The following is a 20416-nucleotide window of genomic DNA, read 5'->3' as shown; positions in this document are numbered from 1 at the left end:
CTATTCTATTCTATTCTATTCTATTCTATTCTATTCTATTCTATTCTCACCGTGACACTGATATCCAGCCAGAATGACATAAGAAGGCCTTAGAGAGAGAACATCACTTCTGGAGGGGTACAGGTTAGACACAGATCCATCAGAAGCAGCTGTTTTCCCCTTTCAGTCAAAGCAAGAGGGAGGGGAAGGTCTTTTCAGTATGACATGACATTAAAGAGGAAACAGGATAAAAAGCACACTGAACCTCAGGACACTTACCCCCCCCCCTTCTCCCCCCTTCGCCCTCTTTATCAAGGAAATGCCTCTCTGACCCCCATTTTCAGCATCTGGTGCAGCCAATCCATTGTTCTGCCCTGCCCTCCCCAACAGGGGAAGCAGCTCTTCATCTTCCAGTGACTCACCTGCTGGGTGCTCCCAACCTGAACACCCAGGGCAGCACTGCTGATGTGCTTCAGCATTTGGGGTGAGGACCTTTGGAGCAGCGCTGGGGAGACCACCTTGTTTGTGTGTGTCATTCCAGGAACACTCACTGCCACTTTGAGCAGCAAGGCACATTTCAGATCTGACACTAATTTAGAGGCAGCGATAATCTGAATTGCTAGACTGGAGCTACAGGATCTGCCTCCATCATGCATGGTCTGGCAGGTATTAACTCATTTGAAAAGCAGCAAATCTGCACCCAACCTACATGTTAAGTGGGAAAATGTGCACATCTTTATCATAATTCTCATGGGTGTTCATACACATAAAAATAATGGGAATAACTCACCATTTTCTGAGCCAAGTTGTGGACAAGGAGTGGTAAGGACCCGTAGTAATCCATCTGGTTTGTATGAATAATGCTCAACTAACTAACAAAATGAGAGGAGAGGAAAAAAAAAAGAAAGAATAAGAGAAAAGTATGTGAAAAGGTAGGAGTGGTACAACTATATATTGTCTCTTTAGCACTGTGTGCATATGTACAATCATTGCTATATAGTACAACAAATGACCTGGGCATACAGCAGATCTTTACTGCACATGTTCTTATCTCACCTTTACTTTTATTTAGCAGGGGCTCATGTTTCTGAAGTAACCTTATGGATGAACCTCAAAAGTGATCCAGGAATTGGATTTGTAAGACTCAGCATTCCCCACTAGTTCTGCTACTAAACAGGTTTGTAACTCTGAGCAAATAATTTATTTTTATACCTTTGAGTTTCCACCCTCTTTTTCTTTGTGGTGTTGGTTTTTTTTGTTCAGTTTGTTTGTTTGTTTTAAATTTTGGGGTATAGTTACAGTGCAAGAATTGTCCTAATACACAATGCTTTCTTGGGACCTCAAAGTTGCAATGAGATGTATGCAGTTAATAAATGTATGGCACAAAAAGTTGTGCCCATTTGTGCCCGAATTGACCTCTCCATGTCATTTTGTTACAGAATTGTTACTTCTATTTTTACTTTGGTGCCTTTGGGTAGAAAGGAGACAGTCTGTGAGTGTAAGAGTTGCAGACATGTTCAAAAAAATTGTAAGACACCACAGCTACTTTAAAATTCCCAGTGATACCGGGAAAGAAATATGCAGGACATTTACAAAAAGGCAAAGAATTAATATATGCAAGCAAAGAATCATATTTTAGATTTGTGAGTTACTTTACTTGTTTTAATAGATTTTAAAGCAAGAGGACATAAGAGATTTCTATGGGGGTTTCAATTCCCTTAGTACTTTTAATGTACTCATTTCACTAGTATTCAATTTTAGTATTAAGAAGTATGCACTTCTTAGTTACTTAATCTTTACCAATGTTCAGACATATTTTGGTAGTAAGCCTCAGCAAATTAACCTTTTGCAGATTTGAAGGCAGAGAATTTCAAAGCTAAAGACTGCATTATGTGTACAGCATCTCAAATAATTCAATTTGTACTTCCTGGAACTCTGTTTGCTGCTGTCATAAAGGTCATTAACAAAAGGCTACACCAAGCATAGCCATGAGTATGGTCATTTGCAAATGCAAATGGACTTCCATTCCAGAGAATGTTCAGCTAACTGAATAACTAATTACAGCAATTTTGAACTCAGCTAGGCTGCAACTTCACATTTAGAAATGATTAAACCTTCTACACACACATAGCTGTCTATACTAACATATATTTTCTTCATGTATAGAAGCCACACGAAGTTGGAAACATATAAAAAATAACTTGCCAGAACACATTGGTTTTGGCCAAAGGCTATTGCAACATGGCAAAATAAAACAAAGCTGCCTTGGTCAGCTATATGGAAATCTGATGACAGTTATCCACGTGATAAAAATTTAACAGACCTGCCAGAGGGTGTCAAACCTTTTTCCGTCTGGTATGGAGAGCTTTCCTGTCTTATCTCTGTCAATTCGGTAATGCAGTACTTTTCCATCATTTAGCAGGCACAGGGCATAGGAACCATTCCTGTCCCTTTCTCGGATACTGTAGGAATAAAATTTTCAGGGTTACGATCTAAGAGGAATCTTTTTTAGATTTTGAGTTAAAAACAAAACTAAGTCAGCGTTGCAACTTTTTGAAGACATTTTGTTATATTTTCATTTATTTCTTTGTGTAACTTGTTTTCAGATAAATTCCCTGAAGTTTCCCTTCTTTTCCCCGAAGTGTAACAGATTGAAACAGAAAATCCAAGTAAGGCCCTTTGTTAGGCAGCTGCAAAACACTGTGCAGTGCATAAAGAATGCTCTAAATAAGCATTTGAAAGCTTCTGCAGTGCTGGCCTATCTCTCTTGTGTATTTTATTTGACAGTAAGAGCAGAAAATAAAACATTGAAAGAATATAATGTGAAAATCAATCAAAGAGAAAATCTCTGTACTCTGAAATAGGTTCTTTGTTTTTCTGGGAATTTAAAGAAAGTCATGCATTTCTGTAATCATTAATTCTTATAATTTCAGTAAAGACAGTGCTTTGTTGCAGATTTCATGCAAAATTCATTTGAAACTCTAGGTGGCATTGGTACATATATATCTAAACTTCACCATGGACAGATCATGAAATGTAATATAAAAACTGTGTCTAAAATTCATGGGTAGCCAGGATGATCTGCTTTTTTCAGAAGACCTGCAAGCACCATCTGAGATGCCTGTAAAGTGTGGCAGAGTTGTTTTGTGTGTACTCAAGGCCTGTGTATTTTGGTGATTGGAGTCAGAGGAGACAGGAATTTGCCACTGGCTCCATCATAGTCAGTGATGGGTTTCCGAGCTTAGAAAGTAGGCTTTTTCTTTTAGTTTGAGTTGTCCATGTGCACTTACTGCTGACAGTGAGACAGCAATAGATCTGGACCAAAAATTTTCTGGCTTCTTTAGTGAAAAACCCAGATTCTGCAACAGTGAAATATTTCTTGCTCCAATGTGCACAGAAATCCACTCACTCTCTCTTGAATTTTTGAACAGCTCTGGAAAGAAATATAGCAGTATATGCTCACTAAGATGCTAAGAAGCTTTGTTGGTGCAGCACTAGTACTTGATATTGTATCTCAAGAGATTGCAGAGGCAAGTATTACATTCTGTTCCTCAGCTGACTCACTAAAGGCTGAAGTAGAACTGTGTTTTGTCTGAACTACTCATGCACCTATTTTTTTTCAAGTAGAGTGATTCTTGTTGCCTAAGATTGAACAGGACACTGGTTAAAGGAAAAGGGAAGTAATGTCAATTTTTTTGTTTTCTGAAACCAAAGTAGCTTGCCTAAGTCTCAAAGGCAAATTGAAACACACTGTGGTTTGTCATGATAGGTGTTTTCTCAGCATGTTGATTTCCTGTGCTGACTGACCAGTGAAGAGCAACAGGCTCTGCTAAAATGAAGAGTGACTTTTACTTTGTCTTCCTCTGACCTGCTCTAAGCAAATAAGGCTTAGAAAAGTATTTTCAGAATAGAAGGCATTGCTTCTAAAACACAAACAAATTTTTTTGCAATCAAACTTCTCAGAATAAAGCACAAGTAAGACTAGAAAAATGCGATGGATTGCTTCCCAGTAACAAATGTCCTTCATATTTCACTTGAAGAAATGGTGGCTCCAGTGCAATTAGATCTACTGAAACTGATTATAATTTTGCAAGAGTCAATACTATCACAAGAAGCATTGTAAACACTTCTAGAGAGCACAGGCACCCATAGGAGAGGAGAGCCCTGATTTCTAAAGACCATGGCACAGACCCAAACAGCTCTATCACAATTTAGTGAAGGATTTAGGCAGAGTTCAGGTTTATAAGGTTGAAGTTGCATTTCTGAGTTTTTGTTGCCCTAACCCAACAGCTACATAACTCTGAAGACATCTGCAGTTCACAGTCAGGGCAACTTCTGTCAGACTGCTCTATCACCCCACATCCTAAAAGAAGTATCCATTCTAACACTTATGATTGACCAGGGTCCAGGGGGAGCCTTGTTCTCTCAGGGTTAGGAGAAAAAACACCTAGCAGGTGTTTTTTAAACTGTAGGCAGTCAACTGGATCCCTACAAAAAAAACCCCCAAAAACAAAAAACACAACAACAACAACAACAACAAAACAACAAAAAAGAACCCGCAAAACAAACAAAAAAACCCAAACCACAAAAAAACAACAAAAGGAAGCATTTTGGGAAGGAAACCAGTACTGAAATATCACCTGGTCTTCCATTTCATGCTATAGCAAGAATTACAAATGTATGGAAGAAAAACATAAAGATAATAAACACCTATAAATAAACAATATTGCCCTTTCATCCACTGAAATTAATCAGAAATATGAACAACTTCATTGAGAAAAAAATTGAATTCACAGATATTTTAGAGAAGTGCCAAGGTACCTAGATTTTTTGAAACAACATAGAAAGGAAAGTAGAATCTCAAACTGTTACCTTATGCAATGCAATCAAATTTAGGTATTGATTTTATATTTCATACAATATATGTTTGAGTAATTTTTATGTTTTTGTGACTGTAACCCAGATAGCAATCAATACCTATTTGAAGCATCATTACAGACAGTGTAAATACCTATTCATTCCCTCCTTTGGTAAAGTCTATTTTTCTTTGGAAGCAAAAAGAACAGCGCCCCAATTTTTTTTGTGCTTCCATCTGAAAAACCAAATGATCCCTCTCTTTCTAAAGGAAAATATCCCTGAGGGTAAAAAAAAAAACAAATTGCTACTATAACATGACTCATTTACTGTGCAGAAAAAAAACCCCAGAAGTCGCAGCATTTTACAGTGGAAAATAATGAAGAAAATAAAGGAACAAAATGCTTGTTTTAGGAATGGTGTGAAATTGTTCTTCCTCCTGTATCCAAGGCCAATCCAAGTTTATTCTATGCCTTGCTTTGCCTTCTCAGCGATTACAGCTTCGTTGACGCCAGAGATACTGACATTCCTCGCTGCTGATCAAGCTCCAGCCATTCCCTGCTTGTCTGCCCTTATGACCATCTCTCTGGTAATGCTATTAGCAACATGGCTACTCATTATCACTTCAAAGATCTGCTGCATACTGCACATGTTCCAAGTTTTAAGGCAATAAGGAATGAACTTGGTGCCATCTGTAAAAGAATTACATAAAGGACTAAATGGATCGACCGCTGCCTGCATTTGCATCATTTCCTCTCCTCTGTTCACTCAAACAGTAACACACTCAAAGCTGTTTCAGAAATGTCAGCACCCTGTAGAATTCAGGAGATAGCTCAGCCTCACACTGTTGCTATCTACAACAGAACCTAAAAATTCACCTCCTCGTAAGGCTGCTGCATAGTTACAAAATACTCTTGAGAGAAGGATTGCATCACGTTGGCCTGTTTAGCTGACTTCACCCCACCGGCAAAACAAACTGTGCTCCACCAAACCCCTGACAAACAGCTGTGCTGTAAAACTGCACCTCAGTAGGGCACCTTCTCAGCACAGCTCCCTTAGTAGGTGACTGTGGCTTTTTTCACACCTCTGACCCTTCCTCTGAAGCAGACAAAGGAGAGCCAGCTTCGAGAAGCCACAGCCCCGCTGCAGTGTCGCTCAGCTACGCACCCAACTGAAGTTCAGAACACAACTCTCCCAAGCTGCCGTGGAGTGGAAGACAGCACCCCTAGAAACAAGGTTCGCTGTCCGTGTTTTATCTTGGAAAATTTTTCTGTTGTGTGAGTCCATCAACTGCGTGGCACTTTGAAGAGGAACTTCATCGTTAATTAGTAGCCCTGAATTGAGGTCTCATTTTCACCTTATTTGATGTCAACAATGTCCAGTTCCATTTATGGATACAAACTTAATATTGATAGAATTACTTAAAGAGTACTCTACAAGGTCAGATAAATCTCCTAGTTCAGTATGCACCCTAGTAGTGGGAAAGTCATAGAAGGCAGTAAGATTAGTGTAAATATAGACTGCTAAGTATAACAGAAAAAGAAATTTTTGATCAAGAAAAAGACAAGAAAACTCCTACAGATGACTGCAATTCCCAACTTGTTATTTTGAAATGTTTTTACTAGTGCTAATTATTGTGACATGTAAGAGACAGTTTAGTTTCTAGATGTCATGGGATGCCATGATGAGCATTGCTGTGAATCATTCTAATAGTCTAAACTACTTTTGTCCTCTTTGGTAATCTCATTGCATACTGAAGACATTCATATGATACCAAAATAGTTTCCTACTTTCTTTTTACACAACTGTTCATATTTTATGTGAACTACATAACAGCTATGAACCCATGTAAAAAGTTTACAGAGACTAAACTGCTAATTATGCAATGCCTTTACTTGCAATTTCCCTAATGTTAAATTTTTAAGTTTAACAGTCTTTCTGAATATTCTTTATCCCCCTTCAACTTCAGAACTTCTGGTTTCTAACATATATGCAAGATCACATGTTCATATAACTGAAGTGGTCATTACTGATGATAAATCAAGATGTGCCAACTCTTACCACATAACAGAGCTGTTTCCTCTGTGAAACTGTAGAGAAAACTGACTTTTCTTATATTGCTGTTCTGTCACTGTTAGCACAGTTACAATTTATTTTTAAACTGGTTCACATGTGTGCAGTCACATACATAATATTAACAATATTATAACTATGTTATGATACATTATAAATATAAATACTATTACAATATCAATAACAGTATTACCAATATTAATAGTTTGATCTATTATCAATGTGTCCTACCAGGCAAAATCTAATAAAACTCAGAAGTTTGGTCAAGAATTGTCATCTGACATAGAATGCAAAGTGTGTTAATGAATTTAACTGGGGCTTAAAGTTGTCTATTTTCAGTTGTTCTTCATGTCCTTTTAGAGATATTTCACTTCTATTCCACTGCTGTATTTTTTTCTCCAAATTTTGTGCCAAGTGCCAATCTCACTTAAATGTTCTTTCCAAAAGAGAAGGACACCTTTTTATTTCATGTCATTTCATGACATTGTTGCTATGTTTGGGTTTGAAAACCAACTCTTTAGCATCCACATACATTCTTACTTTACTGACTCTTCGCTCATGAAAAACTTTAAAAAGACCTTTGAAAATTCCCTAGTAAAACACCCAGAGTTAGCTCAGCATTTTTTTTTGAGTGAGTTGTAGTGTTGTCCTTATGGTGTTATTCATGATATTTTGAACTGCAGTCAGGAAGCCTTTCAACTATTTCCATAATTAATATATTAAAAATAATCCTAGATTTTGTAATCCTGTAGTGCTGCAAAGTTGTGCTAAAGAAATCTAGATTTAGATATCTTCTCACAGAGACTGCTGTGCTGGATTTTGTTTCAAGGCAGTTAGGTCAGACAGATAGCAAATTTCTCGTGCAATGAAGTTTTAGAGACTTGCTAAATATATATAGAAATATTCTAGCCTTCTAATATTTATTTTTTCTATGATAAAAATATGATATTTGTCATATACTAGCATCGGTTTGTGGACTTGTTAAATAGCCTTAGAGTACTTCATCTCATTAAAAATCTATCTTCCCTCTATGTTCCCAGGCTCCAATTCCTATCTCAACAAGCAAACTTGTCTTAGACCTTGACTGTGTTTAAGTTTTACTTTTCAGTCAGCAACCAGGCTTGAGTATATCAGCCAGTGTAAGAAAATCAGTCCCTGAGCAACCACATTCACAAATTCACAGTCTTCAATTCACAGATGTATAGAATATTCTGCCAAGCACTGCTGCTTGGTAAGTAAAGCTGTGTGATGTCTGTGCTTGAAATGTAAAACAATGCACCGCTCTCACACATGGCAGCTCTGCTGATGCTGCTTCAGTTAGCCAGAAACGAGTGGTTTGTTTCTCAACACCTTCTGAGCAAGCCCATGTTAAGCAAACCGCTGCAGAAAACCTCTCTGAATTAGACAGTTCTTTTGTTGTTTGCTGTGAGCCTCTAGGTCTATGGATCTAAAAGCTAGAAAGGCTCAGGAAGATAAAATAATGGATTTCTGACACAAATGACCAGCACATTATTTCTTCCCTGAAGTAAATGGCAGGAGAGTGGTTACCAAGTTCTAAACTGACCAGATAGGAAGTCTGTGCAAGAACAATAAATGCATTGGAAAGCACCCTGCAGATGCAGATGTAAACATTATTATGCTTAATAAGAGGCACCCAAGCTCAACACACTAGCAGTTCTATACTCATATTACTTAGGCTGCTGTGGCAATTCTTGTGGTTTGAAGAGAGCCCTAAAGTTGGCATTTTCTCCTCTATGGGTTTATCTATCCGACATGAAAGCAGCCACCTCAGTTCCAGCAAAACTATGTAAGGTACAGGCCCACCAACACAACCAGTCCTGTGGGAGAAGGTCTGAGTGCTCCCCACACAGCTCATTGAGCATGTCAGTGCAGACAGCAGCCTCCTAGGCTCTCTTTAAGGAACACAGGGAAATGCTGGGAAAGTACTTCTATTCAAAGCAGTAGGAATGCTCATAGAAAATTAAAATGAGATCAGTGTTTATAATAGAGACTGAAAAGGTCTAGTCTGCTAAAAAGTCTCACTCCCTCACTCCAAAGCCTGCGCCTGTTGTTAAGAAATATCAGCCAATGGATCCTTTTCTTTGGAGAAAAATTAGCTTCTTCCCCCTTCCCCCCCCGTTTTTGGCCACATAGAAACCAGTACGTGCATGAGGCAAACTGGAAAAGTTGCAAGTTTTAGTACATGATCCACATCATTATTCAGCTGCTATAACATCGATTTGGTAAGGTGTTGAAACAGAAAGCAATAAGTCAATATTTTTTTAGGAAAAAAAAAAATCATTAAAAGAAAGGATTGATGTTTTATTTCAGATTACATATCATCCACCTGACCCTATGTCTAAAATGTATGAAAAGAAACTAGTAAAGTCACTTGTCTAGAAAAATGAGTATTGAATAGAACAGCAACTATGTACATCAAATCCCTGAAACTCCTGTGCAGTGGGAAGAAGCACTGATAAAAGATGAATCTGTGATAACTGAAATATATGGATCCACAAACTTTTGTAACACTTTTTTATTACAGGTATAACAAAATCCGTGACAAATTTTTGACAAGGGTTTGTTACACTTGGCAACGAAAGCAACCGGGTAAACGACCCTCTGGATGTGAAACTCAGAGATACAGAGTAAGAGGCTAAAAATGCAGATGCGTGGCTAACTGCATGAGACACAAAAAAATTGAAGGACTGAGAGAAGGAAAGAGTTTTCAAGAAATGAGATGTCACTGCATTCAGCATGTTTGTAGGTAAGACTTCATAGGAATTAACTCCACTCAAAATTAAGATTTAGAGGAGTTACTGGTTCCTACGTGGTAGAGTCACAGCAAATCAGTAAAGTGAAAGAGTTGTTACACACGTAGGTGATGAAATTTCTCTTGGAAATCACACACCTCTAAGTGAGCCTTGCTTGGCCATGACTTTTAAGGTTCATTTTCTATCATTATATAAATATTCTCCGGTTTGGAGGGGGAGGGGGAGAATGACAAAAGGTGGCTCTTTCAAAACACTGATATTTTTCCAATGAGAACTTTCCAAAAGAAAAGCTTTTTGGTTAGAAATCTTTGTCTGGCTCTTGTCCTTACTGATGGCTGTCTGTCACTATCCTAAGCGGCACATTTGTTCTCAGAAAACAAAACAACATCAGGACAGGCAAATGCAGATGGTGAGCAGCAAACACAAAGTGGTGCTGTCAAGGTAGAAGCAATTCCTTCTTCCAGTATGCTTACCCACAAAACAAAGCACCACCACTGTTCCTGGGAGACCTGGCAGATACAGACCCCAACAGTTGCCAAGATAAGCAGTTTGCCTGTAATTGTACCTGTTGAGTAAATGTACGTGTTGGGTACAGGTAGTCAGGTTTTGGCAGTGGGGCTGCAGAGGCCAGGGGCTGTCCTGGGCTCCAGCAGGTCCCAGTGGACACCCCGGCAGGTGTCCCATGCTTTTGCTACAGTTTCCCATCTTTAGTTAGGTGAGGCACTTGCTCAGTGTAGAAAGCATCATGTCATGTCTATCATGCTGGACTGGGTTCTCTCACTGCGAATGACCCACCCTTCAGGGCGTGTCCTCATCTGAGATTTATTCAGAAGAATTTTACAGTAGCCCTGCAGGCAAACAAGCAATACCACAGAAAAAAAATGCACTCACAGAAATTTTCCATTGTTTCTCAACCCAACGAGGATACGGTGCTCTGACTCCTCCCGAGAGATCCTCCCGTGGAACCACGGCATCTTTTCATGGGCTGTGGTGGCAATCAACTTCTCCAGCTGAGGCTTCTGACTAATGATAGCTTGTTCAAGAGCATGCCCCTGGAGAGTAGTAAAAGCACAGTGGAACAGTCAGACTATCTTCTGCAATAAAAACACAGCAGGTAGACTGGAACTGATTTTGGGACATCCAAAATCTGCGTATATTTGTTGCATGTGAAGAAAAGGTCTGATCTCTGTAAAGATTTTAAACCAAAAACTAACATGTGGTAATCTAAATATCACAAAACTGGAGTTCTTCCTGTACCTCTGAGAAAAAGAAGGAAAATTAGCCAATAAATTAAGCCCTTAATATAGCAGAATTTAACTGTATTATAATATGCTATACTGTGGTTTAAAATAAAGTCTTATTTTTATGCTAGTGAGACATACTTAAGTAAACAGTGTCAGTCAGATTTCAAACATACCTCCAAATTACATATCCTATGGCAGTGCACTGATATAATCTGAACATGCTTTTCATTGTTGCAGCATGTCTATGTCAAAGACATCAATGCAAATTTCCCCAAAGCAGACAGAACAGTCCCAATTTTAGAGTGAAGTGACAATTCTAATCTCATCTACAACCTACCAATTCTAAATGAGGCCCAGAATCTCAGGGCAAAACCCCCTAGTTTCATTAGTTTTTAGCTTGAGTTCATCAGCCTCCCTTTAGACCGGGCTCAGACTCTGCAGAAAAAAGATTGTGAGTCTCAGCACTTGCAGAAAATAAGTTTCAGCCTTTGTCAGTTTGGGGATTGCTCCACATATTTCACAGAGCAGAATTCACAGTGTTACTTGCTAGTAGCAAAGGAGATAAAAAACCTTGTGTAGATCTGTGAGTTCATAAAGGTAACTCATGATGGCATTCCCAGGTGAGATAATATTCCTGTTCCAGCCTCCTACACTGGCGTTGCCATATTAAGACTGGCTTCTTCATAGTAATCCTCAGGAAAAAAATCCATCCTTCACATGGAACATTCCTGCCTGGCACATGCAGCACTGAACTATAGACAGTGCTCTGCAATGTAGAAACTCCCCTGTTTCAGGAAAAGTTAGTTTTGGACATAATCTAAATTAGCATCACAGAAACAAGACCAGCTAAGAGAGGAGGATGCAAAACAAGTCATCACGTCACCATGCCTGTCTGTATATCATTTCATAAAAATTCAGAGCTAAGAGCAATTAAAGAAACAATTTTTGTATCTTGTTCATGACATCTCTTAATTTTTGGTCCAAATCTGACGAGATGTGTTAGTGCAGTAGTAGATAAGATTATGCTAGCCCAAGACATCACAGAAATTCTAAGTTTTGTAAATTTCAGGGAAACTACACTTAGGGCCAAGTTACTGCATCTCCTGAGGAGAAGAAAAACAACCCACTCTTCAAACTCAAATGGCTATGATTCCACTGTGAAAAAATACTACCTAGCAACAGCAAGAGCAGGAAACAAACACTGGAATCTCCTTTTCTCCCAGCTCAAAGACCATGTCATGGCAAGATCAGTCTGGTTTTACCTGCAAATTCCAAGTTTGTTTGACATATTCTCTGATGAGGTTCTCTTTCAAATCTTCAAAGGGTCCTGTTTTGGGTTCAACGCCTGGTGGTCGGTTGAAAGGTTTCCTCAGTAGACAGATAAGGCCATCAGCTTCCTCTGAGTGATAGTTAATGAGTTCAGCAGGACTGGCATGGGACTTGCCTCCTGCAATGGCGTAGGAGCCACTCAGCTCCCTCTCAATTGTATAGTGATGGACCTTCCTTCCGTGGGCCAAGGACAAGGCAAAGCCCCCCAGGTAATTCCGGCTTTGGCGGAGCAAGTACAGTCCATCACTCGCTCCTCCTTGCATCAGGTACTCCTCGGCATCCTCACGTGTGATGTTACCGAAGAAGTAGGGCAAGTGGTTAGCAGGGTTTGCTGTGTTGGAAGCCATCCCTTTTCTTTTCCAAGTAGCAAACCCAGTATCTGAAAATGCACAGACAGAGACATGAGTATCAGTCGAAAAAAAGCGGATAAGCCAGTAAATGGTGGTTCACGTGTGGTATGTTAACAGAATCACAGAATTATTTAGTCTGGAAATGACCTCTGAGATCATGGATTCCAATCTGTGGCTGATCACCACTTTGTCAACCAGACCATGGCACTAAGTGCCCTGTCCAGTTGTTTCTTGAATGCCTCTAAGAATGGTTACTCCATCACCATCCTGGGCAGGCCTTTCCAATCTTCAACAACTCTTTCTGTGAATAAATTCTTCCTGATGTCCAGCCTGAACCTCTGCAGGTGCAGCTTGAGGCTGTGTTGGTAATGCATTTGTTGGTGATACATAGGGCTGGTAATTAAAAAAATTATTTTGGAATGAAGATCACACTTTTATTTTAATCTTGCTAGAAGCTGTGTTTTTAAATCTCAATAGAAACTTTTTCCCTGTTATACAGTAATATAAAGGTTTTCTATAACCACCCAATTTTCTTTTAACTCTTTCCCTGTCTGCTCTGTTGCTTAATTATATAGAGGTCCTAACATCTGCATTTGTCTGAATGTCTCTGTCCGTTCTTTTTATTGGCCTCCTTCAATAAGAGGAAATAACTAGGTAAGAAAGACTCATTGAGAATAGTTTTATGATATATAATTTTACCTGTAAGAGAAGTGTATGCAAGCATGTGAGTTGAGTATGGACAAAAGCCATATCTAAGTATGAAATTAAACAGTTAACATTTCTCTCCACAGAGATTTACCAGTTGTTAGTTTTTTTAATGGTAAAAAAAGTGACGTCTTTTTGAACAGTTTCAATTTCAAAGAGCTTATATTGAAATAATATGAAAGCATACTACCAACAAAAACAGAGATTAGAATCAAATACAGCATCTCTGAAGAATACTAGTGATCATAACAAAAATACCCTCAGTTCTTTTATTCATAACAATAAAAACAATCTCTAATACATGTTTAATATATCTAACAGATAGGGGATTATATTACTATGTGGTATGATATGCTCTTTTTTTGTCAGATAAAGTGGCCCATAACCACAATTAACTATATAATCGCAAATTCACCAGTCAAGTCATAAATAGTTTCCAAACATTATGGGTTATTCATATATTTTCTACTCCAAATGCTTCCCCAGTCCAACCACTGTTTAATCAGGACTGGTCAAACCATTACATCTGCAGTTTATGGTGCATAAAAAGGAACACCTGAACACCTTTCTGTCTAAAACGAAAAGAAAAATTCCACAAAGTATTACTGTCCGCACATCTGTAAAATCCCTCAAAATTACTTTCAAATAACACATTAAATGCTGAATAAAACTAGCAATATGTCCTTATGTTTACATTGTGTGTGTTAGATAACATTTCTCCTTAGGAAATGGTTCACAACCTCATTGCCAGCATTTTTATTTCCTTGTCTTTTAAGTTCATTTGTGACAACGTAATATCAAAATATTCTCAAGTCTACAAAATGGGTGAGAGCTTCTGTTATGTGTAGTGTATTACACAGATTTCAGGCTAATTAAACAATGCTACAATTATATAAAAGGAAAATAACTGTTGTTTCTTTGTATCAGTGGACATCTTTTATTCTTGTTTTCCAAAATGTATACTAGGTAGTATGCATATATGCCTAATATGAAACCCATGAATATCAATATACTTAATGCAATATACTAAATACAATATGTGTTGTCTCTGTTTTGTTCAGGTTACTGCAGCTCTCTTTTCCCACCTCCCATCACCTTGGCTAGAAGTGGACAAAAGGATCAGAAGTTCAGATTCTGCTTCTATTGCTGTGAAAGACACAGGAGCAAAAACAATGAGCACTTCACAATAAAATGGAAGGCATGATTTTAAAGAAGCCATGCAGCAGTCTGTGGAGACAGCATTAAACAGTTCAGGTTGTATGTGAATGAGGTTAGTAGCCCATTTGGCTTGCAGCTGGCCAAACTGTGCAACGGTCTTCTCCCTCCTTCCCAAAGAAGGCAGACATCAAAGTTGCAGAGCTAATGCAACCCTACAAAACAGAGCTTTGTGTAGCATGTTTTTTATTACTCTTGTGGTCTGCAACCAAAAGTTACTGGTTCAAGTTCACATATTGATCTACTGACATAACTTTTTTTCCTATTAATTGCAAAAGAAAGTTGAATAGACACAAGGCAGTCCTCAGTAAGTCACCACCAAAAATTGATTCTGCATAAAATACTATGCAAAATGACTATTTTGACTGTACCAGACAAAGCTTTCCTCAGCTGGAATGGATCCATTCATTAGCATAATGCAGGGCCAGAGGATTCCAATCAATAACAGAAAGTCCACTTGGAAGCCAGTTAGTAGAGTTGTAACCCAGGTTCAGGACTGGGGTCAATATTATTTAAGATTTTCATGAGGGCAGTGGACAATGGGAAGAGTGCAGCCTCAGCAGGTTCACAGATATAGGACAGGGAGTAGTGCCTGAAACATCACAGGCACAGGGTTGTGTTGCCATTCAAGGTGAAGAATTGGGATGAAAGGAAATTAATAAAGTTCAACAAGGGGAAACATCCTGTGGATTAGTCTTTGCCCCTTTTGGAGCATTTGCCTCCCTGATGGGGCAGTGCCTGACACCCTTGTAACATCGCCTGTGACAGTCTGTGACCTTGACGTTTTTCAGCAGTGCCTGTTCCCCCACAGTTTGTCCAGGACTGCTGTGGGTACACACACAAGACATGCAGGCTTCTGCAGGATGTTCAGCTTGTTCTATCAGCTTTGGCAAAGGGGACAGCAGCAGCTCTGGGCTCTGTGCAACTGCAGCCCCTTCCAGTGCCTCTCTTCCCTCTGTCCAGCTGCACAGTGCCACGGGTTCCATAGGAGACTGTCCTGGGACTGTGAATGCAAGAGTGCCAGGCACGCTGGTAGCAGGGAAGACTCCCAGCAAGTTCCTCTTTCTTCCCTGACCACCTCCTCCAGGTACCCTGGTGGTGTCTGGGGGATGGTGTAGGGGCTTGGAGTTTTGGAGGGAGCAGCTCATCTCCCAGAGCTGCCAAAGCCTGCCACATGCAACTCACACACCTCAGCCTGAGCACTGGGGAGCTGTGGAGGAGATTAAGGCTTTCCTTCTGCTCTCCATCCCTCCCATCTCTCCCCGCTCTCCAAGGGGATGCAGAGAGAGGGGCACAGCCCAGTCCAGCCCCACACCTCTCTGCCCTGCCCCGGGGCTGTGGCTGCTTTCCAGCCTTCAAGAGGCTCTTCTTTTGCCTCCCCTCTCCCAAAGCCTTCTGATGCTTCCCTGACTTTTCCACTCTTGCACGAGGCAAGCTGTGTCACTTTGCATGTCTCTCTTGGCAGGACATGGCATCAGGCGCTGAGGAAGCCATGGGGGAGAACAACTCTGCTGCAAGGGACAGTAGCATAGGACAGACACTCCAGGCAGGGTTGGTGTCAGCCCCTTGCCCTGTGTGATATGATGAGAGGAAATGGCCTCAAGTAGTACTGGGGAGGTTTAGAGTGGATACCAGAAAAAATTTTTTGCTGAAGGTGTTATCAAGCATTGGAACAGGCTGCCCAGGGAAGTGGTTAAGTCACCATCCCTGAAGGTATTTAAAAGACCTACAGACATGGTGCTTAGGGATATGATATATTGAATTTGGCAATGTTAGGTTTACGGCTGGACTCGATGATCTTAAGACCTTTTCCAACCTAAATTCTTCTGTGACTCTTTGATTCTGTTACTCTGAAAGTCATTACAAATATGGAGATTTTGAATGCTGTAGTTCCTGTTTCCTTCATTCCTGCTTACTTGTTTCCCACAGACGAACTTATGTTACCAAGTCATTCTTTTTTACTCCACTCTGCACCACACGTACTGCTGGTTAGGAGATGAACATACTTCACCCCACATCTGGCAAACTGGCCCTTGAAGGCAGGCTTCAAGTATTCTGTATCACTTTCAGGAAGGGTGGAAGAGAAGAGATTTGCTGCTAGGTTTTTAGGAAGGAAAGAACTTGGGTGGCTCTTCAACACCACTGCACAACTTACTTGGAAAAAAAGACAAAATAATCCCAATGTGTCTCATCCCAAGAGTGGTACTGCACTGGGGTACCTGTTCAAAGCACCTTAGTATTATTGTAGTGAACAGATGTCAAAATGAAAAATACCACCACACTCTTTGTCTATGGAAATTTATTTTCATGGAAGTATTTCATGGAAGTTCCTTTTTGCCATAGCTTTATTTTCAGAATTAAAAAAATGTTAGAACCTTCATGTCTTAAAAAGATAAAGAACTTTAGAATGAAAATAAGATCAACCAAAATAAAAGTGTGTTTGTTGACAGGGAACAGAGGGGGTGGGCAGGGCTAGAGGAGGTAAACTCACCTTCCCTGGCTACAAAAACCCTAATGGCTACTGAAAGTTAAATTCACTCTGACTTTGATGTTTCAGATCAGGCTACTTCTCAGGGTATTTTTTTATTCTCAGATTAATCTCAATATTTACTGTCCACTCTTCAGGATGATTCATTCAGACACAAGTTCCTAAACCAGAGAAGAAAAAAAAAAATCCACTGGTTGCAATTTAGATGAAATGCCAATAATGGCACTGATGAGTGATGACCTTTTAAATCTTCAGAATGTAAAATAAAGAAGTTCAATGCTCAAATAAATAAGAAGGTCTGCTATAAAAAGTTTCTAAAATATAGAGAACATTTCTCAATTATCGAAAGAACCACAGCAGGATTCTTATGGTCTCATAGATTTCACAAGTGATTTATTAATTACTGTTTCAGACAACAAAGGCCTGATTTACTTTTGCAAAACAGGTTAATGCTGGTAGATTTCCGGCAAGGTGTGAAGAATATTCAGTGTTTAGCAATGGTAGGAAATGTTTGGACTGATGTAGTGTTCCGTGGGATGCAAGGAGCCAAATAAAAGCACAAAACTTTAGATAATGGTTAAAAATTTCTTATCAATTTTGGAACAATGTGTGAATTTGAGATGGATGCTCTCTTTGGTTGGACTTTCAAAATTTTGCCTGCCTTTCAGGAGTGCAATACCCTTCTAGGGCCAGTAACACAGTGGAAGAAAATATATTTGGATTCTCGGTTTTCTCCTCTTCCAAATTCCTCCAGGTGACAAATAGTGCTGAGTTTTTCAAGTGAGCAGAGTTACAAATGTGTGACTATAAGATGGAGATTAGGAGCCTGAAGGAGCCTGAATGCAGGGCTTTGCTTTAAGGGGGCTGAAGGAAGTGTGGCCAGTTACCCAGGAGATGTGTTTGAGCATAAAAACAAAAGGGGGTCTGAAGTGCAGTTCTCCCTTTGGCCGTTAAATTTGACTTTTAAGGAAGCTACAAATTCATGCAAATATCAGGCTTATCCTACATGAAAGAAAAAATCTTATGCAAATACACAGGAAAATTAGGTACCTACTTCCTCTCAGGTAGCTTCCTCATCAATGTTGAAACGGTGGGTGTTCCAGACATAGCACAAGAGTTTAGTATCTCACACGTTTCATGCATAAAGGGAAGCAGAACATTCTCTCAAAGCAGAAGAGCAAAACTCACGAAAACCCACTTGGAAAGTATAAGGGAAAAACTGCTACCCTGAGCTTACTTCTATTTCATCTTTTATATTTAGATGAGGATAAAGAAAGAATAACTGTTTTGTTGAAAAGTTTGCATGGCAAAGAGTATAATATTACTTACCTATTGTTCTCCACTTTAATATATATATATAAAAATTATAAATAGGAGTATGAATCTTTCTAAAAAAGACCAAATAGAAATGTAGAAGGAGACTTAGGGACTTCTGATGGATCAGTTTACTCATCCATAAGCAAAATGACTGAAGCGTGACAGAAGATCAAAAGCCATGCAGTGGTGAAACAGTGTTACAAATAACTTCCTCATTTGAACAGAGTTATTTTTTCATGTTTCCTTGTTTTTCAAAGTAGTATTCTGTGAGGAATGCATGAAGGAAAAGTTTAGAGCAAGTATCTTTTGCGTGCATAAGGATGCATAAGGCTCACTAGACAGTGCAGAATGATGAAAATATGTGTCCAGAAACAATCTGTTCTAGGACAGGGTGATATTTTAAGCACCAACATAACTTCAACAGTTCCCTAGTCACACACAGAAAAACATCAGTAATAATAGAACACTGTGAATATGCAATTTTTCTGAAGTTCTTATTCTTGGAATCAAGATGTATGCCTCTGAGAAAAACACTACAAGTTTTTGTTCTAAGATTCTTCTCTACATTTTCAACTTATGTAGCACACTTGAAAGCTGAAAGGAATTCAGCATGAATGGAATTAGAAATAAACACTGAATGGTGACTTCATGCACTATATTAAATATTTTGGTTCTTTCAGGGTTTAAGTGGAATCTTAATGGTATACTCGAAACTGATGTAAACTCTGTAACTACCATCAAAGTATTATAAATCCACTGCTATTGCCTCACTGTTAAAGAGTTTACATTTTTATAGTATTTTAACAAATAAAATGAATTTAAATTATTGTTCTATTGTCATTTTTTCACCTTTAAAATCACTTTCCACTGCGTATAGGCCGCTGAATTGTGGTCTTAATTTGATTAATCAGATTACTTTTAAATGTCTTCTTTACCTTTCTGCATAAACATGAAGATTTAATCTCTATCCGGACCTAATGAGAGGACTTTTTATGAGAGAATTATTCAGGAATAAAGGAAGAATACAGTAAATATTTAAAAGTAATTACGGAAGGAAATGAAGCAGAATATCATTTTCTCAAGTAATTCAAACTAATTAGAGTTTGATCAGGACACTAGAGTGAATTTTCTGACCTACTGAAGAAATCTGAAATCCTATGTAATTCAGCTTGTAACACTGGTGATTTTTGCAACTTTTGTCTCCAAACAATGTGCCATCCATCACTCTGAAGGGGACGTGGCATAGTACTGCCTAAAGGGGAAAATTGACATACATGGGATCACCAGCTTATTTCTTTAAGTATGCTGACCTTCTTCAGGGAAGTGCCCTTGCTGGGTACTGATTTTTAGGGCAGTGTGTCTCAGCCTGCACCTACTGTGTCTCTGACCAGCTTACAGTCTGCAGCAACATTTCCACCACTCGTGCTTGGGCCTCCTTCTCCATGTGTTTTCTCCAACTTCTCCATGAGAAGTTTTCCTTGTACAATCAAACACTCCTCTCTGAACTCTGCATCCTTTTACTGATGATATAAGCTACGCTGCACTGTTTTTTACCTCACTTCAGACTCTAAAAACATGTCTTCTTTTATCTCCAAAGGCTTTCCTGTGGTTCCACGTGTGCTTCTGGCCAATGCTGTCAGACACACAGAGGATGTGTTAGTTTTTAGCAAATTTCACTTTTATTGTTTCTTCAACACTGGTCTCTTTCCTTAGTACTTTTATCAGACATACCAGTCTTGGGTGTCAAGTTCCATATTTTACTTTCTAACAGTCCAGTTTCAGAAGTATTTTCTTTCTTTGAGATATTTCTGATTTATTGCAATGCTTTAAGGATAACCACAGTGTTTCTGGTAGGGTTTTTAAACACTGAGATGTATTCTTTATCAGAATTGTAGATTCATTAAAGTCTGTCTGGGAAAAAATGGGGAATGTGGTAGCTTTGGGCCTAGAAGGTTTTTCTGCTGGGGAGTTCACAAACTGGATTTAATAACACCATCAGTTATTATCAGACCATTGGGATTGTCCAGTCTGTGGGAGGTTCATGTTAGTGGCCTTGTTAGCACCTTTCTCAGCTCAAGTGAAAATGGT

At 39.1% G+C, this 20416-nt stretch overlaps 1 protein-coding gene across 4 annotated transcripts in view; it reads right to left on the bottom strand.

Annotated features, from left to right (window-relative positions):
- SYK (spleen associated tyrosine kinase) overlaps positions 1–20416 on the bottom strand; it is a 49049-nt gene that overhangs the window by 17780 nt on the left and 10853 nt on the right. For 3 of the 4 annotated variants that reach the window (XM_027671030.1, XM_027671029.1, XM_027671028.1), the window contains exons 2-5: positions 12187–12632; positions 10572–10732; positions 2303–2441; positions 770–851 (exon numbers count right to left, since the gene is read on the bottom strand). In XM_027671030.1, the coding sequence (XP_027526831.1) occupies positions 770–851; positions 2303–2441; positions 10572–10732; positions 12187–12600 (796 nt within the window). In that variant the 5' untranslated portion in view covers positions 12601–12632. Of the gene's footprint in view, positions 1–769; positions 852–2302; positions 2442–10571; positions 10733–11261; positions 11298–12186; positions 12633–20416 lie in introns of those variants that run through there. The other variant, XM_027671031.1, reaches the window with a different exon arrangement.

Source organism: Neopelma chrysocephalum, unplaced genomic scaffold, assembly GCF_003984885.1.
Source record: "Neopelma chrysocephalum unplaced genomic scaffold, ASM398488v2 Primary Assembly neopelma1_97017, whole genome shotgun sequence".
NCBI lineage: Eukaryota > Metazoa > Chordata > Aves > Passeriformes > Pipridae > Neopelma > Neopelma chrysocephalum.
The sequence above is the reverse complement of the archived record's forward strand: the minus strand, read 5'-3'. Positions and strand labels throughout refer to the sequence as shown.